The sequence below is a fragment of the Acomys minous genome (assembly GCF_964271855.1).
Source record: "Acomys minous genome assembly, chromosome: 12".
NCBI lineage: Eukaryota > Metazoa > Chordata > Mammalia > Rodentia > Muridae > Acomys > Acomys minous.
This window is the reverse complement of record NC_140493.1, coordinates 40397129-40422630: the sequence shown is the minus strand read 5'-3', so window position 1 is coordinate 40422630 and position 25502 is coordinate 40397129. Positions and strand designations below refer to the sequence as shown.

Genomic DNA, 25502 nt, shown 5'->3' with positions numbered 1-25502 from the left:
TTTGGAAGCTGCTAACCCACACTGCTGGTTCACTAAGGAATTTAAGTTTTATTCCTTCTCAAGTCTCTGAGGGACATTGAAGACAAGATAGTATAGTTTTACAACCAAGTCTAGCTGATTAGGGGACAAGATCGTTTTAGATCAAGATAAAGAAGTTAAGCTATTAGAGTTGACATAGATGTTGAATCTCATTCGGAAATTTAGACCCAACAAGACAGGGAAGACACTTACTTCAAATGAGACGAATGCAGATGGCCAAGTCACTATGAATGTAACATATATAGAACTCATTATTCTCATGATTGTCACGTGGTTCTCCCTGCTGTATGTAGTTTGTTTTATATATGTGTAATAAAATAAAAATATTTTTAAAAATAATACATAAAAAAAAGGAAATAGAGCCTTTAGAGGGTTGACAGAGTTTAAATGAGGTCATATGCACCTTAATCCTTACAGGATGATGCTATATGGACACACAAAATAGACACAGAGAATGCATGTGCTCAGAGCAAAGGCCATGTGAGCACACAGCCAGAAAGTGGCCACCTGTGGAACAGTCAGAGAGGCCTCAGGAGAAGTCAGCCCTGCTCATACCTTGATCCTGGACTTCTATCCTTTAGAACCTCAGAACCAAATTTCTGTTGTTGAAGTCACCCAGCTTGGAGTTTTGTAAGCTCTTTGGTTTTTGTTTGGTTGGTTGGTTTTTTGTTTGTTTGTTTGTTTGTTTTTGTTTTTTATTTTCGAGGCAGAGTTTGTCTGTGTAGCCTTGGCTGTCCTAGAACTCTCACTGTAGACCAAGCTGACCTCAAACTCAGAGATCGCCTGCCTCTGCCTCTGGAGTGCGGGGATTAAAGGCGTGCATCACCACAACCCAGCTAGCGTGGGGTTTTGTAACAATAGCACTAGCAAACTTAGAAAGGAACAGGAATAGAACACCCCACAGAAGTGCAATATAGTAGCGTTTGCACAATTACAGGATGACCCAGCCCCAGCCCCAGTGGCACTAAGAGTCTCTGACTTGGTCCCAGTGCATGCATATGTGCATGCGCATGTGTCTGTCTGTCTGTCTGTGTACATGTGTCGGTGCATGCATATGTGTGAGCATATACTTGCCTGTGGGTATAAGCGTATGTGAAGACCAGAAGTCACTTTCTAGAGCCCAGTGTCCTTCTCTGTCTCACTCTATAATCTGTTTTGAGGCAGTGTCTCTCCCTGAAGCTGGAGCTCACCAACTTGGCGAGATGAGCTGGCCGGTCAGCTCTGGGAATCCATCTGCCTTCACTCATCCAGTACATCCCTCATCCAGTAGGGTCCCAGGCACATGGGGCCAGGCGCTGTGCTCCCATTGGCGCCTCTGGGTCTGAACTCAGGCCCTCATGCTTGCATGGCAAATGGCTTTCCCACTGAGGCACTTCCTCAGACCCTGTGGTTCTTTTTTCCTAGAATGTTAACTCCATGAAAGAGTCCCCTGCCCCCTGTCCTCACCTTTAGCTGTGGAAGACTGAACTTAAGACAGTGCACATGCTAAGTAGGCAGTCTACTCCCTGCCCCAGTTCTTTGCTTCTCAGGCATTACTGAATTCAGAGTCTGAAACAGCACCTCTCTGCTCAGTACTTAGGGAATGCACGAGCTTTCTTTCCTCTTCCTAGCCCTTCCTCGTCTGGAAAAGGAAGAGATCAGTTCATCTGGAGAGGACATATTAAAGCTATTTGAAGCCATTCACTGGATTTCCTCTCCTTGCAGAAGAAATCCCAGAAGAAAGCGCCTTCCTGAAAGTTCTGACTTGTTATTCGCTGTTCTGTACTCCTTGTGCACTCCCTGTGAGTTCCCGTGTACGTCTTACAGTGTGACAAATACTATCCACCATGGCATTGGCCCCTAACTGTTCAGAAAACGCTCAGGTGAGACACTGTGAGCACCTTGTGTGCTTGCTTCTTCCCAGCAGCTAACTTGGGAATCTAACTGTCCCTGTCTTGGTAGTGGAGCCTCACAGGTTTTTCTTTCTTGTCAACCATCTCTTCGGGAAATACAGAGGTGAAAAGAAAAAGACGAGTTGACACCAGAAAACAATGCTAGAAAGGACATGAATCTAGTGTATTCAGATCACTTTTGTTTAGGCGGCGATGAAACTTTTAAAACACACACACATACATGAGCATACAAGTATGTGAGTTCAAACACACAAGTGTATGTGCATACACAAAATCACAGACACATCACATCCAAATCCAAACACATCTAAACTTACAACTGTATACACACACACATACACACACACGTGACATAAAGACACATGTGAAGACATGCATATACATGCACACAATAAAAAGGCACAAACACACAGACAATGCACACACAGACACATATGTACACATACATTAGCACATGCATAGATACAAATACATACAGGAATACACAGAGACATTTGTGCAAACACATCTGCACACATGCAAACATTGCATACACATGCATACACACACAAAGTACACAGGCATAAACACATACACATGTGTGCAAAAGGCATACATAGGTTTATACACACATATACTGTCACAACAAGTATTAAGTGAAGTGATAAAAATGCATATTTCTCCTAGGAATGGGACCGTTCAGGCTCTTTGTTTATTAGTGTTAGCCAAACAAGGCCAAACACATTCTTCAAGGTGCAATACATGATGACTATTAAGGTAGGAAGAGGAAACAAGAAGAGAAAAGTCACAGCTCACAGTGACATCTGCATAAAGCCAAGCTCATCTCAGTGACAGTCACTTGTTACCTAGGACCATGACAGTTCTATACTGGATCTCTTCACCTGCAGAAAAGAGAAACTTCCAAGTTGTTTGGGAGCAGAGTAAAGGAGCAAGCTCCTGCTCGTGTGTCTCTGAAGCAATGTGTCCTGAACTATGTCAGCATTTGCACTCTGCAGTCATGCGATCCTCTGCCACAAGCACGATTGGGGCCTGCTCCTATGTCGGACTTTAAAAAGAACATTCCAGCAAGGACAATACCTAGATACACAGTCACCTTAACCACGGATGGAAGCAGAGAGACAGTTATGCTGCACACACACACACACACACACACACACACACACTCCTTCCCTCCCCCCTCCCCCCCTCTGTGTGTGTGTGTGTCTTTTAAGAAAGGGTCTCACTCACTCCATAGCTCAGTCTTGCCTCATATTTCTGTCAGTCCTTCTGCCTCTGCCTCCCATGTTCTGAGATCACAGGCATAAGCCACCGTTTCCAACTTTATCTTAGGTCCTTTTTTTCCTCCTCCCCACACACCCCTACCTCTTCTGCCTCTTCAGCAACCTTTTTGGTTCTGTGAGGGACTGTTTTTGTGGGTTTGTTGTTGTTCTTTTTTTTTTTTAACTTTTGTTATAGATTGACATATTTAAAAATGCTTAGGATAATTACCTGACTGGACAGTAGGGCTTATGGATTTCTTATCATTATTTCACTCGATCTTCACACACATCCTATAGGAGTAGTTTGCTCAAACAGGTGTGACCGCATGGAAAGGTTTGTTCTCCATAGTTAGTCAGTCTCCTTCAGCAGCGTGACCCAGGTCCAAATTCTACTGGCTTCTACTGAAAACAGTAGCTTCAATTCTATGATCTCATTTCAACACATAAATACAGACCACCACCCCACTCCTGGTCTGTGTCACAAGGTGACTGGCTCTCTGGGAACTTGGATTCTTAGAATTCTGAGGTATTTGGCTGCACCCCAAAGCTTATCAGTGTGCTCAGGCTACGAAGTGACTGTATCAGTGTGGAGAGTTCTGGCCTGTCTGGCTTGTCATCAGCTTGTCCACAGTTTACCAGGGCAGTAAAGTGACATCCCATTATAGGTAGCCACCTTCTGTTTTTTGTTGTTTGTGTGTGTGTGTGTGTGTGTGTGTGTGTGTGTGTGTGTCTGTGTGTGTGTGTTCACATGTAGAAGTCAAAGATCAATGCCAAGTGTTGTGTTACTTTTCTAGTACTGAGATAAAACATCATGAGTAAGGCCACTAAGAGAAAGGTTTATTTGGACTATGGTTCCAGAAGAATAAGATTCTTGGCTGGGAGTCACGGCAGCAAGCAGGCATGGCCGCAGGAACAGGAAGCTGAGAGCTTGAACATCTTGAACAGCCAGAAGGAAGCAGAGAGAGAAAGCAAGCTTTGGAATGGCTTGAGTTTTGAAACTCTCAAAGCCACCAGCAGTGACATACTTCCTCCAACAGTGCCAGCGATTGGGTATCAGTTATGCAAATGCAGATGACCATGGGCTGTTACTCATCTAGATGCTCACAGGTGCCCCCCCCATCCCATCTTGAGATAGATCCTTCACTGAACCTAGAGCTCACCAGTTTAGCCAGACTGACTGGCTAGTGATTCCCCTGTCCCTCCCTCCCGGTGCTAGGATCACAGACACGGGCTACTGTATGCCTGGCTTCTCATGTGGGTCCTGGGAATCTAAACCCAGGTCCTTGTGCTTCCATGGCCCGAGCATGACTGAGCCATCTCACTAGCCCCAAGGCACTCGATCACCTGCAAAGGGACCAAGGGACCAAAAGGCATCATCTGTCAGAATGTAATTTTATTTGGAGTGGGGGAGGTATTTCAACAAACGTCCTTGCATCAGTGGGCTAGAAAGGGATTGTCTCTTCGTGGTTGTATAGGGCATTGTCCATCAGTCTCCAGCACTGAAAGTGAAGATGTCAGACTGGCATGAAAATGGGTTTGTTGTTAAATTAGCAGTATGACCTAGTAATGTTTATTATCAGGCCTATAATTATTATTGCAGCAGTATAACCTGCTAGCAATTAATCAAGACACAGGTACCTGTTATATTTTAAAATAGCCTTAGTTAACCGGGGCAGGGCAGATATTAATACCCTAAACTACTTCCCATAGTGGGGCAGTTATGGGATCTCTGTCCCAATCCCATGCCATCTGCTTCTAATAATTTCTACCAAGCTACCTCCCATCCATAATCCAAAATACTTGCTAATAATGTTCTTCATCTCGGCCAAGACCTCCATCCACGCCGGCCCTGTGCTTCTCCTCCACGGCGGCCTTCTCCTCCCTTCTCCTCCGGTCTCCCTGTTCCCAAGATTCTCTCTGTCTCCCCAAGCCTGGGGACCTTAGCCATGTCTATCGCATCTGCCCTGCCCAGGTATGACGGCATTTTATTAATTAGCATCAAAATAGCATTAATAGCATCAAAAAGACCAACCCCCAACAATTATCCTTTTTCTTTTTAGTTTTTTTTTTCCCCCCCAAGACAGGGTTTCTCTGTGTGTAGCCCTGGCTGTCCTGGAATCACTCTGTAGACCAGGCTGGCCTCTCAGAGACCCTCCTGCCTCTGCCTCCCAAGTGCTGGGTTAAATGTGTGAGCCGCCACTGCCCAGCTCCCCTTTTTTGTCTAAATGAAAAGGCCACTTTTTATATACAGTAAGAACAATCATGAAAAATGATAAAAACTAATGTGTAATAATTATATACATAATGTCTAATCAAAAGGTATTTGGCAACCTTGGAGAAAATATTACCTGTTTTATCTTGGTGAGTCTAAACTTTTGAACTATCTCTCCAAGCTCCTATGTATCGACCTAAAGGTATCTATCTAGACCTAAAAGTATCTGCTTAACTCCTAGACAACTAAGCTTAATTGTAAAACTAAACTATCTGGTCTTCAACCCCATCAGAGACTTGAGAAGGAATAAAGTTAATTACCTGAGTAAACAGGAAGTGCAGGTTAGCCTCTTCCAAAATTAAAACAAAACAAAACAAAACAAAACAAAACAAAACAAAACACCTGACAGAGATAGCTTGTTGCCTGAACAACCACCCAAAACTCTGTATAATGTGAGGGTCCAGTGGGGAATGCTGAAGGTGGAGTTGAAAGTGACTTGACACAGCCATGTGGGGTCGAATACAGGGAGCCAGGGCTTCTTGCTGGGTGTTAGACATCAGGAGGGAGAAATGCAAGTATGACCCCACCAGTCTGTGTGATGGAGCTGACGCTGCCAGCTGCGCTGTCCGTGCCTCTGGAGTGATAAGCCGACTGACTCTAAAAAGTACATTTTCCCCTTGAACTGCTTCTACTGCTAAAATATTTTTTTTAAACATAAAGGGCACCTCAAACTTTTAAGTTATCACAAGAGCATTATTTTTTGTTGTTGTTGATTTGTGCGATGTATAGTCACTTACATGTAGGCTTGTGGGTAGAGAAGGCGGGGGTTGGACAGAGAGCCTCATGCACACTGTTTGAGCTGTACCTCTGGTCAGCACACAAGGTTTTAAAATAGATCTGGTCGAGCCGGCATGGAATATTGTGCTATACCAGGGGCTGTCCACTAAAAGTGAGTGTCCCTCTCAGGGACATTTAGCAATGTGTTATTTTTGACGGTGACTAGGGGAGGTGGGGGATGGAGGTGGCATGTGATGGCAGAGATCAGCGCTGCTACTAAATGGCCTGAAAGTGTAGGGTCACCCCTCCCCCACAGTAACAATGATCTAGTCTGAAATAGTAGAGCCAGTGAGACAGCAGCGCAGGGCTAACAGTGTGTGCTGCCAGACAAGCTCACAGGACCCACAGAGTGATGGGAAAGAACCCACTCCGAAAAGTTATCCTCTATCTTCCACATGTGGACTGTGGCATGTGGAAACACACACACACACACACACACAGAGAGAGAGAGAGAGAGAGAGAGAGAGAGAGAGAGAGAGAGAGAGAGATCCCCAGCAATGCTGATATTAAGTCTGTGGTGTACTTTTGACAGCAATTTTTACTTCATTCCAGCATTCACTGTGATTAAATGGCCTTCGAACCAATTTAATCTATATGTGTGGTTGTACACTGTGAGCACTGCGTAAAGCATGTTGTTGGTCGTTTTCTTGTGCTATCGCAGAACATTTGAGACTTGGAAGTTCATCTTGAAAAGAGGCTTATTTGGCTAGAAGCTCCAGAAGCCTGGATGTTACAAGACTGGGTGGCTACATCTGGTTAGAACCCCATGTTATGTTCTAACATGGCAGATGGTAGGGCTTGGTGAGCAAGCAGTAACTGTGTGTGGGTGTATATACAACAGAAGACAAAGGGAGACATACACTAATTTATTTATTTGCTTTTTTGTTGTTGTTGCTGAGACAGGGTTTCTCTGTGTAGCCCTGGCTGTCCTGGAACCTGCTCTGTAGACCAAGCTGGCCTCAAACTCAGAGCTTTGCCTGCCTTTGCTTCCCAAGTGCTGAGATTAAAGACCAGCCCAAGCCATGCACTTTCTTTCTTTTCTTTCTTTCTTTCTTTTTTTTTTTTTTCCCCTCTGAGACAGGATTTCTCTGTGTAGCCTTGGCTGTCCTGGACTCCCTTCATAGACCAGGGTGGCCTCGAACTCACAGAGCTCTGCCTGCCTCTGCCTCCCAAGCACTGGGATTAAAGGCGTGCTCCACCAAGCCCAGCTGAGCCATGCGCTTTCTAATAGTCCATTTCCATAGAGTTGGTTCCTGGGAGAATCCATCCATTCTCCAAACACAGCTACAGTGGCATCCAAATTTTACCCCAGTTTTGGCAGGGACAAACCACAATGACAAGTAATGTAATACTTCATGGAGTTGATTAGAAATAATTTACATAATGTCCCCTCTATTGCTGGGCAAAAAAAAAGTTAAGATATTTTTGCTACTGAAAATAGCCTGCAGTGAATATTGTGCAAATTTTTTAATTTGAACCATTTCCTTTGAATTAATTCCCACTTGTGACATTCTATGGCTTTATGCATCCACCACAGACCATGAGGCTGGTAGTGTTCTGTGACAGGTATTCTACGTCTTAGTGTCTTCAGAGCTGTGACTTGGCTAAATTTACAATGTGTTAAGATTCCACAAATGCTCATTCAGCATAAGACTAGTTTATTATTTTAAGAAAGTATATTCATTGGGGTCTTGTTGACAGTTTCTAGGATCTTCTTGATCTGTGAAGCACAGATTATGAACATGTATTAATTTCTTAATGTTCTCCTTATTTCCTCCAAATTAACCTTACTATGGGTATTGTTTTTCATAAACTGAGTTTTAAAATATTTCAATCAAGTTTTAGTCATAGAAGAGGTTGGTTTCATTTTGGACAATTGTGTATGCATGAGTCTCTGTGTGGGTATGTGCATGTGAGTGTTGGTGCTACCAAATCTCTGGAGCTGGGACTACAAAGTGGTGAGTGAGTGCTGAGACACAAACTTAGGTCCTCTGCAAAAGCAGTATGCTTCTGGTATATCTCTCCAGCTCCTATAATTTCATGTGTGTGTGTGTGTGTGTGTGTGTGTGTGTGTGTGTGTGTGTGATGTAGATGTTTGAGTGAGTGTGTGCACATGTGGATATGTGTGTGTGTGTCAGAGAGAGAGAGAGACAGACAGACAGACAGACAGACAGACAGATAGACATTGATTCATATGGTTATGGATGTGTACACATGTGGGTGCATGCATATGGAGGCCAGAGGTCAGTGTCAGATGACTTCCTCAATTGGCTCTCCGCCTTATTTTTTGAGCTCCATCACTCTTCAGCTCACTGGTTGGCTGGTGGGTCAGTGAGCTCCAGGGATCTCCCGAGTCTACTTCCTGAGCCCTGGGATTACACGTGTGCACCACTGGATTTCATAAGCTCTGAGGTTCCAAATTCAGGTCCTCATGCATTTTGCCAGTAAAGGCAAGCTCTTTATTGACTCAACATCTTTCCAGCTCCACACGTAGCACTCCGGAACCTGTCTGTGTTTCCTCTCTCTCATGATGGTCCTCTGTGTCTGTTGACATGGATGAGAGTAACTACGGAAGTTACCTGTGTATCAGGCCATAGGCAGAGTGCTTGCTGTATTGTAGATCGGCGGTTCTCAGCCTGTTAGTCAAGACTCCTGAGGGGTCAAAAAATCCTTTCACAGTGACCGCCTCCCAGATATCCTGCATAGAAGATATTGCACTACAATTCATAACAGTAGCAAAATTACAGTTATAAAGTAGCAACAAAAATAATTTTGTGGCTGAGGGTCACCACAACACGAGGAACTGTATTAAAGGGTCGCAGCATTAGGAAGGCTCAGGACCACTGCTGCAGATGGATGTCCTACAACTAGAAAGTGTTTGAAACTATTTGAAAGGAGTAGAACAAAGGATCTGTGACTTTGAGGTGACACCAACTTGAGGTGATTAGTCTGACATGGGTGTGATGATTAGTTATATAAGACATGGGGACTACAGAGATGGCTCAGCAGTTAGGAGCAATCACTGTTCTTCCAAAGGACCCGGGTTCAATTCCCAGCACCCACATGGCAGCTCACAACGGTCTGTAACTCCAAGATCTGACACCCTCACACAGACATACATGCAGGCAAAACATCAATGCACATAAAATAAAAATAAATTATTTTTTTTAAAAAAAAAGACATGATCTAACCTGCTATGTTCCCCTAAATTTATGGTCTTATTTCCTACCTTTCAGAATTATGACCATATCAGAGCAAAGATCACATTTCCCACTAATTGCATTTTTTCTCCCAGAACACTTGGTGCTTTACTTTACAAGAAATGTGACAAATATATTGGTGCTAGGGGGACAGTGGGTGGAGAAATCAGATGCTCATGGAAGAGTACAAAGTGTGGACAGTTTGGATTTTGTTAAACACCAGCCAGCCAGAGACTAGGAAATGCAAGGTCACGCAGCTCCTTAAAGACAGAGAAAACAGAAACTCAGTCCCCACAGATGCCTGCTCGAAATGCCCACTTCACCTATCCTGACCCACAGTCTGTACCTCTGTGCACCTGGCACCATATCACAGCTCTCTAGCTCGTGGATCTAAATGACACCACCTATCCTAGACTCCCCTTAGATGCTGCTCATCCTTTCGGAAAAGCCTGAAAACAGTTGCTCGAGAGTCATTTATTGGAATTGGCCAGAACCTTTAGTGGCCAAAAATACACTCTCTACCCCTCCACCCTCCACCCCAACCCTCTCCGTTCCTGCCCTCTCTGTTCCTGAGCTCCCCATGTTTGCCTTCTCTGTCCCTACCCTTGCCACCCCTGCTTTCCCAATGCCTACAAGCTTCACCTCAGCCCTGACCAGCCCCACCCACTCTATTCCTGCCCTCTCCGCCCCTTTCTCTTCACTCCTACCCTTTCCATTTCTAAACCTATCCACCCCTACATTTTCTAGCCCTGCAGTCTCCATCCCTACACTCTACACTTATAACCTCTCCATCCTTAAACTCCCCATCCTCAACTCTTTGCATCCCTATCTTCTTCAGCCCTACCCTCTCCATCCTTATCCTGTCCATCCCTATCCTATCTCTACTTTCTCCATGCCTTGGGGCATAGGATATTCCTCTATGTTGCACTCTGTCAGGGGACCACCTTGCTGAGTGTTTGCCTGCTTTCTTATTGAATTAGAAATGTGTTGGACTTGGTGAGGATGTTGCTTCTGAACTGGGATTATGGACTCTTCATAGATGTTAGAGAGTGAATCGCTGAAGTCCATGTGTGTTGGGTGGTTTTATTTTTGTCACCTTAACAGAAGCCGAGTCCTCTGGAAAGAGGAAGTGTCTCTGTCCTGTTGCTCTGTGGGCGTCTGTGCAGCATTTTACTAATGACTGATGTGGAGGGCCCAGTCTACTGTGGGTGGGGCTATTCTGGGCAGGTGGTCCTGGATGGCATAAAAAGCAGGCTGAGTAAATCATAAGGAGCAAACCAATAAGCAGCATTCTCCGTGGTCTCTGCTCAGTTCCTGCCTCCCAGCTTCCAGCGTGTGCTCCTGCCCTGGCTCCCTTTTGTGATAGACTGTCGTGTATAAGGTGATATGAACCCTTTCCTCCCCAAGTTGCCTTTGGTCATGGTGTTGATTGAGATAGAAAGCACACTAGGCAGGTAACGCAGGCAAGTAATGTGAAGAGCAGGCTCAGGAGAGACTGCTGGAACCAGAGACAAACTTAACAGGTGATGAAAAGAGAACTTGGTTGCCCAGGTAGGGACAAGGGAAATACTAAGGTTCTTTCAGCTCACCACCCTTTGAAGGATTCCAGAGGCATCCCTTTAAGCTTGGAAAAGAATGTTTACTTCAAGAGGAGCCTGCAGCTAGGTGGTGAGAGTAGGAACAAGAGGCAAATAGTAAGCAGCTTCTGGTTGTGGTTTAGTGGTCTGAAGACAACAAAAGAACAAATAAGACAGCTGAGGCAATGGTGAACAGGAGGACTTCCTTAGTGGGGTGACATTTCAGCTGAGACCCACATGATAAGATAGGGGAAGGGCTGGCCAGTGCAAATGTCCTGAGCCCCGGGGAGACATGGAGAGGCTCAATGCATAACTGGTGTTCAGATCAAGTAAGCATAACAACCTCGTGGCGAGGGAGAGGGGGATGTCTTGGCTGGAAGAGCCCAGATCACAGAGGCCAGTGCCACCAGGGACAGAGCTGAAAGGCCACACCGAGCACACTGGGAAGCCAGGGAGAGGTTTGAGCAACAGAGCGATGCGGTCCAATGTAAGTGTCGAAAAGGTCATCTAACGTACAAGAACATCATAACAGGTGGCTCAGGGGTGGGGGGGGGTCTGCTCAAACTATTGCACTAACCAAGGACATTACAAGTAGTAAACATCGAACCCCTACTCTGATCTAGCCAATGGATAGGACATTCTCCACAGTTATGTGGAGGGCGGGGACTACCTGTGGCATGAACTCTGGTGCCCTATATTCAACGACCTCCCCAGATGAGCCTTGATAGCGTATGACCATATAGTGGGGGAGGAGGTCCCCCTTGGTCATAGACCTAAGAGAGGGGAGTAGGGTGAAAGCAGGAGGGAGGGAGGAATGGGAGGTTACAAGTGATGGGATAATGATTGAGTTGTAATCTGAATAAATTAATTAAATAAAAAGTAAAAAAAGAAAAGAAAAGGTCATTTGGGGCAGGAGTCAAAGCCTGCAGTGGGTGAGCCCCTCTCCGGAGTCAATGAGCCCCCGCGGGAGGAGACGGGGACCTAGAACAAGAGCTCCTGGCTGTCACAAGTACATAATAAGCCTTTTAACTTCGGTTGGCTGTTTTGAAACCCTATGCTCTGAAGATCCATAGACTTTGCAGTTCTGTTTTGGGAGAGTGTGGCAATAAGGTCGGGACGAAGTTAAGGAACTCTGTGGTGCCAAGAAGGAGGAGGTGGCTGCCCAAGGGACAGAATGCTCCCCAGGTCTCTGGAGCTGCAGGAAAAAAAAATGTGAGGACCAGCAGGTTTGGACTTGAGAGTGAGAAAAGCCTGAGAAGCAGAAAGGGGGAGAGAAAGGGAGCTTTTGTATCTAATTACACCCATTTAGTTGTCTAGGCAGCCCCTTTATCACGCTGCACTGTGCAGCTCAGCTCTTTCAACAGGGTCTAATTACCCTGCCTAATTATTACCTTAACATCACTTACCCACATTCGACTCGCTCTTTCCTTGACTCCGGCAGCAGGGCCCTCTGTGGACAGTGGATTTTATTAGCAACTTAAGGAACTTAAGATGCCACGATGAAAAGCAAGCTTGGGAAAGACTTTATTCTAATAGGTAGTAGTTGAAAAGCAATTGGTACAGCAATCCACAGCCCCCAACTCACTCACACACACACACACACACACACACACACACTCTCTCTCTCCTTCTCTCTCTCTCTCTCTCTCTCTCTCTCTCTCTCTCTCTCTCTTCTCTCACACACACACACACACACACACACACACACACACACACACACACACACACACGATTTGAAGCAGTTGAAGAAAGGAAGCCAATGTGAATGCAAGTGGATGGCCTTCTGAGTCTCTGATCTTAATTTTTCCTGGTTCCCAAATACAGTTCTGCGCATTTAAAGGGTTTTTTTCCCCTCCCCACACTGTCCAAGCTCCATAAATGCCGTGCTCAGCACGCACTACCCAGCCAGTGTTAGAAAATAATTCTTCAGGAAAGAAATAGGCCATATGACTAACCGGGTGAATGAAAGTAGGTCATGGCTGTAGCATAGGGCTGCAGGCCAGAGCTCCGGAGCCAGAAGGCAGCCATCTGTGAGGACACAGGACAGTGGCTGGTGCTCACTGTGCAGGTCCGTCCCACTCCCTGCTATGAGCCTGCAGTATGATGGTTCCCTCCAATAACATTTCATTGGTATATCCGTCTGAGGTCTTTTTGTTGATTCCCAGAGCTAAGAGCTGTTTCTCCAACCTTCTTCCTTCCACTCACAGGGCAGGCAGGCGTGGCAGCGGCTAGGAGGACTGACAGATTTAAGGAATCCAGACATCCCCACCAGGCTCTGCTCTCCTTTCCAACACATAGCTACTTTAAGAGTTGGTGGAAGTCTCACATGCAAATTCACCCTGATTCACAGCTCTGTGACATTTGGTAAGTCACTTCATTAAAGAGACCCCTTCCCCCCACAGCCCCTGACCCTCCACCCCTGTCTGTGAAAAAGGGACAACAATCTTTCCCTAGGTTTTATTTTTCTTGTTTCGCTTTTGGTTTTGAGTTCAGTTAGAGAGTCATGGATCTACATAATTCTTCTATAGGACACAGTGTCACAGTGACAGTGGTTGATGCATGCTTTTCCCATCTTTCAACTGCCTGGCAAGCTTTGCCTCTCAGACAAGCTATGTGACACCTGCGTGCCTCAGTTTCCTCGTTGCCAATCTGGGGATGACTTTGATGAAACTGTCTCAGGAGCTGATGGAGGGGGAGATGGTTAAAAAAAAAAGGATTAATGTGTTAGAACTGCTGAGGTCAGGGGTAGCCACAGGAAACCTGAATTCTCCCGTTTTCTTCTTGTCTTCAGGAAACTGGACACATTTTCTATGTTCAGGCCTTTCCCATGTTTCTGAGAACAGTATCCCTGGTTCAGGTAGCAACAAGCCACATGCTTCCTTTGTGAAACTTGCCTGTTTTGTATTTGTTTCCTAAGGGGGTGGGGCAGAAGTCCCATGGCTTAACATTTCCAGTGAAGTCACCGGAAATTTAACTTGAACAAGCTTTACAAGGACAGGTTTTAGTTAGGCTGCTTGCTGCAGCCTTTACCATCTCTCTTGCCATTTGTGACATCCAACCCCTCAGCTGCCCAGCCTGGTTCTGGGAGTGGAGATGCTCCCCCAAGGGCAAGGACACCTTTTCCAGTTGCTGACCAGTGGACAGCATCCAAATATGGCTCAATGGAAGGAGTCTGGACTGTTCAAAAGACAGGCTCAGGAGGAGCCAGCCTGTGAGAGGAACTTGAGAGGACTTTCCTCATATATGACAACTAATGGAACACCTCTACACACACACAAACACACACACACACACACACACACACACACACACACACGGGAGGGGAGGGAGGGAGAGGAAGGCGGGGAGTCTGGGACTTAATTATTGCAATTATTTGTGTGTGTGTGTGTGTGTGTGTGTGTGTGTAACAACATATACATGGAGGTCAGAAGATAACTTGTGGGAGCTGGTTCTCTCCTTCTACCATGGGGGTCTGGGAATCCAACTCAGGTTGTAACACTTGGTAGCAGAGCCATCTCAGCAGCCCCAAGTCAGAGGATCCTAATGTGAATTTTAAGCCACGGTGTCTACTGGTGGAGCACAGTCAGCATTGCATGTATAGGTACATTGTTTTCTATCTACTCAGGCAACAGCACTCCGGAGTGGAGGGAATGGTTGAGCCTGTGACTTGGGAGCGAAGATTCGGAGAAAGGAGGTGTTTGATTTGGTGCTGGATAGGTGGATATTGGGACGGATACCCACTTCCGCATCACCTCTAGAGCAACAGACAGCGATGTTCTTATTGTGATTTGGGATACACCAGCCATGAGCTGAAGGTTGACAGTGATCCTGGAGCACTTTTGGGATATAACAAAGGACATCTCATGATAGCTTCTGGTAGCGTTTTCCACAGCACATCTAGAGACATCAAATTCTATCGCCAGAACTCAATGAGTCTCTTCTTGGCTGCAGACTGCTCCTGCGCAGTTCCTGGAGCCCAACCACAGCAACCAGACTACTGGCTGACATGCGCAGTGTAAGCAGGGATGTAGAGAAGGAGACGTTCCTGAAACGGATCCTTCTGCACCAACCTGTATTTCTTGACTGTATGTCTTGTCCCCTTCGTATCAGCTGAACGTGGGGCAACCCTGAAAGGCATTTTAACGTCTGAGTTCATGCTGGTGCCAATACCATCTGAACAGTGCAAGGGAGACATCGTCAAGGTCGCCCTCAACTTCGCTGCACTGATAGTTACTCTGCTGTACTGCTGGCCTAAGACCGCTTACATGGACCACAGGACATGACAGAAGAAACACCCGAGTCTTCTCGGTGATTACCTGGGCCAAGAGCCGTTCCTCTGAGGCTCTTTCCTTCCACTCAAGGACTCTGCCCCTGGCCCATTCCTCTTCCTTCTCCCGCTCTTCCTCTCCCTTTCTCTGTCTCCTTTCCCTCTCCCTCTTGTTTTGTGTTCCTTTTGACTTTTATTTATGTGTGTCTGTGTGCATACACGGTGTCGCAGAACCAGAGGAGAAGTGTCAGATCCCCTGCAACTGGAGTTACAGGCAGTTATGCGCCCCTGACATGGGTGCTGGGAGCTGAATTTTGAGTCTCCTGGAAGAGCAGCATATGCTTTTACAACCCCCCAAATCATCTTTTCATGCACTCTTTAAAATTTTTTTTAAATCACATCTATTTATTCTGTATGTCACAAGGCAAAGAACACGTGTGCTGGTCAGAAGACGACTTCCGGAGTCTGTCTTCTCCCTCCTTCATGTGGGTCCTGGGAGCGAACTCAGCTTGTCCGGCTTCTCAGCAAGCACTTTGTGTGTGTGTGTGTGTGTGTGTGTGTGTGTGTGTGTGTGTGTGTGTGTGTGTGTGTTTGTGTGTGTGTGTGTGTGTTTGTTTAACCTATTAAGCCATGTCACTGACCCTTTAGTATTGCATTTCAGTTTAAGTTGTTGATTGGAAGACACAGCAGTAAGATTCAGAGGCGATGTTTTAGAAAGTACAGGTTGGATGTTAGGACATAAACGATTTGATACTATCTTCACCCCCAGAACAACTCAGGCCCCAAAGTGTGACTCCTGGAAATGCTAAATGCAGCAGTGTCCTGTACTGTTGCTTGGATAGCAGTGGTACTGAAGAAACTGGAGCACAGAGTGACACCCATCCGATGTCTAATGTGTGACTCCATTTTTATTCTACAGTATTCATCTGAAATCCTTCATCATCTGCCTGGCAGTCTGCTCTAGCTTTGGAAAATATAGTATCTGTTCCTCAAGGAGCCCAGTGTCCTATAGGGCTGAGAAATATTCTTAGTACAAAGAGTGTTGCATGTTGGCACAGGTTAAATTCTGCTGTGACGACAAACGAGGCTGCAAGCTCAGAGGCTCACAACACAACTTGGTTTATCTGACACAGTCCTTGAAGTTTGCCTCAGCTCAGCTTGCCATCTTTTTGTTGTGGGACCTATCAAGGCTAGCAACATTTAGTCTAGAAAGTCCCATGGCGGGGGTGGGGGGGACAGGAGAGGGAGAGAGAGGAAAAGGGAGAGGGGGCAGGAGAGGGAGAGGGAGGGAGAGGGGGAGAGAGAGAGAGAGAGAGAGAGAGAGAGAGAGAGAGAGAGAGAGAGAGAGAGATCCTATTGGCCACAACAAGTCACATGATCAGGCCTGACATCAGTTCAGCAGCCCTGGACAGTTAACAGTTAACAATTGGCAGTTAGTGGTTGGCACTCTGTCACAATGCAGCAGACCTAAGGACTGGGCTTGGGCATAGGCAGAGGGACAGAAGGGCAGGAGCACCCTAGAGCTTCTTCTGGCTCATTTTACTAAGACATTTTAATTGAACACCCCCCCTTTTTTTCTTCCTGTTTATCTGAGTTAATATAACAGAGGGAAGCAGTTAGGACCAGTCAGTCTTAGGGTTTCTTATTCTGGAGACCTACCCAAAGATTGTGATGTACTGGGAAGCAACTTTGGTGCCAAACCTTGTGATTGTATAAGATGCTGCTACAGGGGCTCTTTAATCTCAAAAAGCAGCTGGGTTTGAAGTCTGATAACCTGGGTTTGAGTCCTCAGACGCATGAAGGACCAGCTCTATAATGTCGGGGCATCATTTGCCCTCTCTAAATTTTAGTTCCTTCACTTGTAAAACAAGGGCAGTTGTGAGAAAGGGAGGCCACTCTGTAAGTGGGGTGGAGCCTTCAGATGGTCAACCATTATGCTCATTTGATAGAAAATGTCCTTCCCACCAATCGGGAAGTCTTAATGTTCTCCCACTGACATGGAGATGACAAACACAAAGTTTATTGGCAGCAGCCAAGATGCACTGAAGCTGGTGATCTAAAAGACTTTAAAAAAAAAAAACTTTGTAAAAGTACTTTGAAAAGTTCATACATATATACAACTTATCTTGACCATCTCCACCTCCCTCTTCTCCTCATCCACCCCATCACATCTCTTGCCCAACTTCGTGTCTTCCTTTGAAAATGTTTTGGTTTTTTTTTTTTTTAACCAATGCATCCAATTAGTGCTGGCCATATGTGCCTGGGTATTGATTGGGTCATTCACTAGGGCATGGGAAATCTGCCAGTGGCCTTACCCCTGAAGAAAAATGACTCTCCCTTTCCCTGGCAGCCATCAACTGCCAAAAGCTCCTTGGGTGGCATTCCCAGAGCCCCTCCCCTCACCATCCTGAAATTTCACTGGCTTGATCTTATGCAAGTCCTGTGCACAAAGTAACCAGAGCTGCTGTAAGTTCAGTCATACAACAGCCATGTTGTCTACAGTACAGCGTTTCAGACCACTTCCTTGATTATTTGATCTTTCACATCCTGGCTTCTGAGACATTTACCAAGTTGAGGAATGGGGCATTAATATAGATACCCCATCTACCGCTGAACACTCACAGTTGCTTATTCTCAGCACTTTGAAGAGTAGCGAGTCTCTGAATTAACTCCTACCCACCACAATAAGATGCTGCCCTGAGGAAGGTTGGGAGCAGCACAAATCTGCCAGAGTCTCCCACACAAGGTAGTGTGGCCTAAGCAGGGGAAGACATACTTAGGGCAGGCTGGGCTTTAGGAGAAAAATTTCCAGGAGCTGTGAGGAAGGGCTGATGCAGGCGGCTGTAGTGGGTTGGCACCTCCACTGAGGCCTTCCAGAAGTGCACGTGGCAAACTGGGTTCCTCTGCTGGTGCAGGAGTCTATGCAGGCCGAGCTTCTGAAACAAAATCTCACAAGGCTGAGTTTTGATTGTATATAGGTGGGAAACTTGTCAATCAGACTAGTACCTTGAAATAAATGTGACGGACTGCTTATGTGGAGGTAGCTGCCGTGCTGTAAGGCGTGCTGGAGGCCTGAGTGCATATACTAGAGTGCTAAAAATGGGATGCAAAAGTACGCAAAGGTTTCCTAAAATTTCATGTGAAGCCAGCATCTTCAAGATGGATGAGTCCTTAACCAAGACTAACCCCAGCCTCTCTTATGGGCAAGGACACTAGGACCCGCAGGAGCCAACTAACTGTTCTTACACACTTGGCTAGGAGAGGCATTCATGTCTAAGAGGCTGTTCAGACAGAAGACTTCACTTTCGCCCCCACCTTTCATTTGATGAGCCCATGCCCGTTCACAGGCAGTCATCACTGAACATTTCTGATTATTTACTATTTACACACACAATCCACCAAAACATAAAACCGCAACATCCAATTTCACCAGACATTTAAACACTCATTACAGATTTGTAATCAAGCCCTCAGATAAACAGATAATTAACATCACACCACTAATAAACCAGGCTTTTGTAGACTCCAAACACCTCAAGTGGCAGACGACACATACACAAATTGCCACCTTGATTACAAAATGTTTGTGAACAAATGATTCCATAAGCCAAAGGGAAAATAATGCTCCTGAATTCAAGGACTTCAATTACCCCCGTTCCTATGTCATGAGGGCTTGCTGATGCTGCTCTGTGAACAATATTTTTAAAACCAAGTACATGGGTCATTGGCATGCATTCTTCCTGAAATGATGACGGAGTGCCAAGGCCATACCAGATGATGGCATAGCAGAAATGAGTTCTATGCCTGTTGCTGCCTGAGCTCTTAAATTAGCCTTTTCAGAGGGGTATGTATTTTAGGAGAAATGGGGCGGGGTTGAAGATCACTCTGTGGATGTGTTTAACCATAGCCCCCTGTTTCCAGTAGCATCCTTTATCGTTGGCTAATTCAAGAATTTTACAGAGAAAGGGAGAACACAAGAAATGTCTAGACCTCTGGCCATTCTGCAGGCAATCTGGGCAGCTGTGTGACACTTGCTTTGCCAACAGTTTTTTAAAATAAGAAACTTTATATTTCTTAGTGTTCTTTCAAGTGTTTGCTCTTTTGTTTAATGGGTTTTTGCTTTCCTGGATTGCCGTCATCTTTATAAGGCGAAGCTTTTATGGTCTCCTAAGTAGAGTAATGAAATTAACAAAGGTCCCCAGAGAAGCAAATATACATGTATGTTCACTCAAGACTTCTGAGTTCATAGGTTCAAAAGCTTTGACGCTGACCAAATGGCTGAGCTATTTTAGGATGGCCTCTGATTGTACTATCAAACAGATACAGGAGGGGCAGAGAAACAGCCACTGTGGGGTCACTTCAATCACCTGGCCACCCCTAGCAGAAAGGGAGACTGGTAAAATTCTGCCTTATTCTCAAACAAAAAGTCAGATGTCTTTATTCTAAAATGGAACAAGCAACACTGAAGACATTTAACAGTGTCTGCCACTCTTCACTCCTTGGGGCACTGTGTATCCAAAGACCCACCCAGTCTCACAGATAACGCATCTTCTCTCTGCAAGGGAGTCAAGTCCCAAATCTGAGTCACCCAGATGGGCTTGCCAGACCGTGGGGCCAGGACCAAGGCCAGGGCAGACATGAAAAAGCACACAATCCTAACACACAGGCACCCCCTAGCTCCCTCACACCCAGTACATGCTATCAGTAGAGAAACTGGAAAGCAGAAATATTTTTTAAACCCTGCTCAGAGAAGAGGATAAAAGGAGTACCCCTACAGCACTGGGCCATACCAGTGACTTTTAAGTTGTTATGCGCAAGAACCAAAAACGTTTCCTTTTTTTTTTTTTTTTGTCAGCAGATGAATCTCTTGGTCAATTCCTGTGGCAGGTTTGACTGTGCCTTTTAGGGAAACCTCCCTTGGCTGTCTTTTAGGATGCAAGGATACAATGAAGGTAATGCCCATCTTAGTGGCCACAGCTGTTTTTGAAGCCAATGATTCCTGTAGAACACAGGTAGCTCTCTAAAGGTCAAGGGCTTTGTCAGGTCAAACCCACAGTTAGTTTCCTGGACAATAGGAGCCCTAGGAGACCTTAAACATAGTTGCTTCAGGTCCATTTCATGTGCAACTACCTATGGACAAGATCTGGTTTAGCAGGGTTTGTGCCTAAGCCACCTCCCTGCTCTGCTTGGTCCCCACATCTCAGTGGAAAGCACAACTGTCAAGGATTTCCAGCCCCTTGAGGCTTGGGGTGAGAGGGGAATACCCTCAACATGGTCTTCTCTGTTATTGTTAGTCTCACAGGATTCTGGGTAACAGTACCCAGGCAAGACTGGAGGACAAAGGGAGGTTTTGTTTTGTTTTGTTTGCTAAAAGTGCTTATTTAGCGTCTCCTAGAAGGACTCAAACCAAGGCGTCAGGAGTATTTCTCTCTTGGCTGTGTTGCCTCGTGAGTTCAATTCTCAGAATCCAGGCAGTTGCCACCAATATCCGCCACCCCACCCCCATCTAAGGAAGCCTTTCCTGACTCTTGTGGATGATATTCCAGCTCCATCAGCTGCCATACATAAAGTCTTTGGGAAGTTTCTGGTTGGCCCAGTTTACGTCTGAGTCAGTAATTCTGCCAAGCTACGGTGCTTTTTGGCTAGCCTGGGAATCAGTCCTTTACCACTTAGAAGTGCAAAAAAGCAGATGGCACTTTTTAAAATTCCCCCCCCCCCAAAAAAACTGAGGCATGAGTTATCTGACAAGGACACAACGTGATCCTAAGGTCATTTGGCCACTGAGAGGCAGGAGAAGTACTCTTGGGGGGCGGGGGGCACTGGAAGGCCTGGGAAACCTAGGGACAGAAATATCAAGGAAAACCTTTTGTTTTACCAATAAGATTTGCTTGGTCCCAGGCCGTTTCTTGTCAAGTGCCCTGAGACAAGAGCTGGCCCGGATCAGAGCGGCTGAGTGAGATTCAAGCTGGCAGCCATGAGGCATGCATTCTCTAGCTCAGATTTGAGGCTGGTCCTGATGAGCTCGGCTGTCCTGGAGTCCTCTCCACTCCGGCAAACAGTTGTCTTTCTCCTTCTCTAGGCCAGTTTCCTCCTGCTGGCCTCTCCCTCCGAACTGGGTAGTGAGCCGCCACTTCAGACTCATGAGTTAGAGGCACCGGGCCTGGCAGGACAGGAGGCAAGCCACAGTGGCAATCTCCACCTTCCTGGTGGGGAACCAGGCAAGGTGGGGTCGGCAGTCTCCATATGATCAGATAGACAAGTCAGTATGGATGGAGGAGGGAGGTTAGCCAACCTTCCCTCCCTTCCTCACCTTAGGGTGACAGTCCAATGAGTCTTCCAAACTGGATTGCCATGCTCAGGAAGCACCTCCGCCGCAGGTACCTGCAATTTCACTTTCAAGATTCCCAACACTCCTGTCCCTAGAACTTTCTGAGCGTGAGCCACCGACCTCCCCCATACACAACTGCTTGTCTCCCAGGTTTGAAAAGCTGCCCAGTGAGGTTGCTCATGGGACATTTCTTCATTTGCTCCTTTAAATCCTACCCCCCCCCCCCGCCATTCCCCCCACCTCTACCTGCAGTCCCTGGATCCCATTGTTTCCTTGAGGCCTCATCTTGCTCAGTTTTCTGGACTTTTAACATGTGGTTTTCATACCCTTGTTGCAAAGATGATGGATGCTTAAAGAGAGTGGTTGTAACAGACGGGGATTCTTGGCCCTGCCATTGCTTCCTCAACAACCTGAACAAAGGGGATGCACAGGTTGCTGGGATTACTACCTGCAGCCCTGAGACAACTTTCCCTTGGGGGAAAACAGAAGTGGGAATGAGTCTGGAAAAGAGCAGTGACATGGGGTGGGGATGGGGGTGGGGCTCTGAGAAACCAGGTGAATCTAGAAGTGTCAGGTAAGCTAAGGTTAACAGTGCACAGTGGCTAGGAATTGCCATTATTTTATGCCCCTAGATTTCGAAGTTTTGTTTATAGCCACTGGCATGGAAACTGTGCCCCTGCCTCTGCATCATCCAAGCACCTCACTGTGGTTAACTGGGGTCACCACAAGACTTACTTCCTTCCCTCCCTCCCTACCTCACGGTCTTCTGTTCTGTCACTTTGCCATCAATCACTGAATGGCCCATGGAGAGGGGGTGGGCAGCATTGGGCACCAGGCATAAGATTTTTAGGATTGCTACGCTTTATCAGCTTTCTCACAAAATGTACGAATGCAGCCATCAAACACTAATAATAAATGTGTAATAGTCATGGCCTGAAGCAGTTCTGATATCGTGGTCTTGAAAGGATAAGTTTACCTCTCTTTGTCTTTATTATGGACTCCTGTAGAACAAGATTTCTTAGACGGCACTAGCAACCTTCCAGTTATGAAAAAAATGCCCCCAGTTGTTCGCAAGCATCATCTGCGGGTGGCAGAAGTGCCGCAGTTTGTAACCAGTGCTTTATGAATGCTCAGTGAACAACATACCGGGTTGGTCCTTGGGGCAACCTGACGTTCTTTAATTCTGTATCACCAGCCTGATGGGTAGATACTTGGAGTTCCTTGTGCATTTTTGGGTTTTGGAGATGGCGTTTTATTTCCTGACTTCATGTAAAACATATTGTTCTCACATCACAGTACAGTACCAGGCTGTTTGCTTATTTTCTCTCAGATTCATTTTGCTTCTCCATCACTTGTAAGCTAAGTCCAACCAGCTCATCTCCCCACCCTGCTCTGTCACTCTCGGTCCCTGCTTCTGCAGGCTGGCATGCTGGAAACCCCATTGTGTACTTCTGAGAATTTCTGTATTGATTGATGTACCCGAACACCAAGATCAGAGGAAGGCATGAAGAGTCCATCTTCAGTAGAGGGGAGAAAGACTCATAGACACATCAAAGACAAATGTCTAGGCCAGATTTTTTCAGGTTTTTAAATTTTCCAGCATGGGACTAGAGCGAAGGCTCTGTGGTTAAGGGCAACTCTTCCAGAGGCCTGGGTTTCATTCCCAGCGCCCAGGCGGCATAGCTAACTCTAGTTCCAGGACACTCAGTACTTTCTTTTTGGTCTCTCTGTGATCCTGCACATGACAACACACACACACACACACACACAGGCATACACACACACACACACACACACACACACACACACACACACACATTAAAATCTTGTAGCTTATTCTAATCAATGGAACCAGTTGTCAGCCACCCTAAATCTTTCCTCTGACGAATCTCTCAAGTCTTAAGGATAAGTGTAGCAATGAGCCCTTCCTGTGACACTGAACAAGGATGGCATCAGTTAGGCAGTTCACTTGGGATAGGAAAATGTCCCTTTTGGGAAATCTTCTTGGCTTAGCTGGTTATGTGCTAAGTACAGGTTCTGCTGGTACTGCACAGTAGAATGCAATGGGACTTTGAATGCTTTTTCCACAGAGAAATGGTCAATGAGGAGCAGATAGACTTACTTCATTTGAACATGGCATGATGTATGGAAATATCACATGATACCCCCAAATATGTGTGGGTTGATGCTTTTACGTGTTGATTAAAGAGGTGTACTAGCTAGAGCAAAAAGGATGCTTCAAGTGTGAGAAACTAACACCTAGATCCTGATTCTGCATTTGTATGAGCTGCTGGATTCTATCAATGGGCTGTCAAGAAATTTCAGAGCCAAATTTAGACATAGATTGTTAAAATAGATGTAAAATCTACCAATAGAATTCTTGTCACACAAATTTCCAACCACAGATGAAAGCAGGGAACTACAGTATGGCCACTACCTGGCTCCAGCTGTCATCATTGCTTTGCCACAATAGTCTTCTCTATCCGTTCTTAAGCATTTTACAGCAAAATACAAGCCAATTCACTCTTACTTAATTTTTTTACCTTTTGAAATTAAAAGTATCATTTTCCCCTCCAGCGTTTCCCATGTATCCCTTCTTGCTCACTGACTCAATGCATGGCCTCTTATTACAAAATACATAAATACAGCCTGGCCAGTCTTTATAATATACTAGTATGTATATGATTTCAAGGCTAACCACTTGGTATTGGTCATCAATTTGAGGGTTCTTCCCAGAAAAGACCATTTCTCCTTCTCTTGGCATTCGTTAGTCACCTGCAGCTCTTTGCCTATGGTTGAGGACTGATGAGATTTGCCACTCTCATGTCAGCATGAAAGGTGTTGTCTTTGTTCAGGGCTTGTTTAGGCAGCCATGTTGATGAGACTTCATGGGTGTAGTGTTTCTGTAAGTCAATTCACTCTTAAATGCATCTTTAAGCAAGTGGCTAGAAGGAACTTTTTTTTTTTTACTTAATTCCAATGTCAGCATCATTCTCATAAACATGACATTAATTTGCTTCTATTTTACTATGTGCAGTCCATATTTAGAGTTCTACAATTATTTAAAAAGATAAAAACTAAAAAAAAAAGATAAAAACTACTATTAGCTTAAATTGGGATCTATAGAAAGTCCATTCGCTGTGTAGGGGCAATGAAAAAGAACATGAGCCTAGTAAAGGGAAACACATGCATTCAGGGAAGCTGAGGTCAACTGTCAGGTGCAGGAAGTATCAGATGACACAACTCACTCCCTGGTCCAACCCCCAGAATCCCAGGGTTATTAAAGACATCCATTTGCACTGCACCAAGACTTTTCCAGATTTAATACTTTCTTCCCACAAGTCCCTTAGGACACAGTTTTCTTTCTTCCTTCTCTTTCTTGACATATCACACTCTGCCTGGCGATGTTCCTCGAAGACACCTTACAGAGAGCGGCTAGCCTCAGTTATCTGTCCTGGTCTCAGCCCTGGCAGTTCTCTCGTATGGAGAGCTAATGACCTCACAGGTGGATTAGCTGGTCTTAGTCTCAAGTGTCTGATGCAAACATGAAGCCGAGTCAACAGTTCATAGCTTTGTCTGATTCTTTTTCCAGGTAGGAAGAAGACATTCTAGTTCTAACTCCCATTTACTGCTAATATGCAAATACCATGCTGCTCGTGTCGGAGAGCGCGGGTAAGAGAGTGAGTGGGTCCTGGAGTCTCAAAGGCTTGGCTTACTAGCTAGGCGACACAGACTTTGCAGCCAGGCTTTCCAAGTTCCAAGTCCAAAACCTCACCAATTCATCCAATTTACTGATCTTTGCTTCTCTGTTTGTTTAGCTGTAAAATTGGCATGGTAATAGTACCTCCTTCAATGGGTTGTTGTGAGAATTAAATAAATCAGTGCTTTTAA

The 25502-nt window shown here is 45.6% G+C and overlaps 1 protein-coding gene across 5 annotated transcripts in view; it reads right to left on the bottom strand.

The window, feature by feature from the left end:
* The window catches only part of LOC311578445 (uncharacterized protein), a 30783-nt gene extending 14327 nt beyond the window's left edge, over nt 1-16456 (bottom strand). The window contains exons 1-6 of one of the 5 annotated variants that reach the window (XM_084748273.1): nt 15333-15869; nt 15087-15143; nt 12423-12466; nt 10536-10672; nt 8819-8937; nt 4570-4689 (exon numbers count right to left, since the gene is read on the bottom strand). In XM_084748273.1, coding sequence (XP_084604399.1) covers nt 4677-4689; nt 8819-8937; nt 10536-10672; nt 12423-12466; nt 15087-15143; nt 15333-15646 — 684 coding nt within the window. In that variant the 5' untranslated portion in view covers nt 15647-15869 and the 3' untranslated portion in view covers nt 4570-4676. Of the gene's footprint in view, nt 1-4569; nt 4690-7464; nt 7960-8818; nt 8938-10535; nt 10673-12422; nt 12467-14757; nt 15304-15332; nt 15870-15924 lie in introns of those variants that run through there. The other 4 variants (XM_084748272.1, XM_084748276.1, XM_084748275.1 and 1 more) reach the window with 4 other exon arrangements.
* Between the last annotated feature and the right edge of the window lie 9046 nt (nt 16457-25502).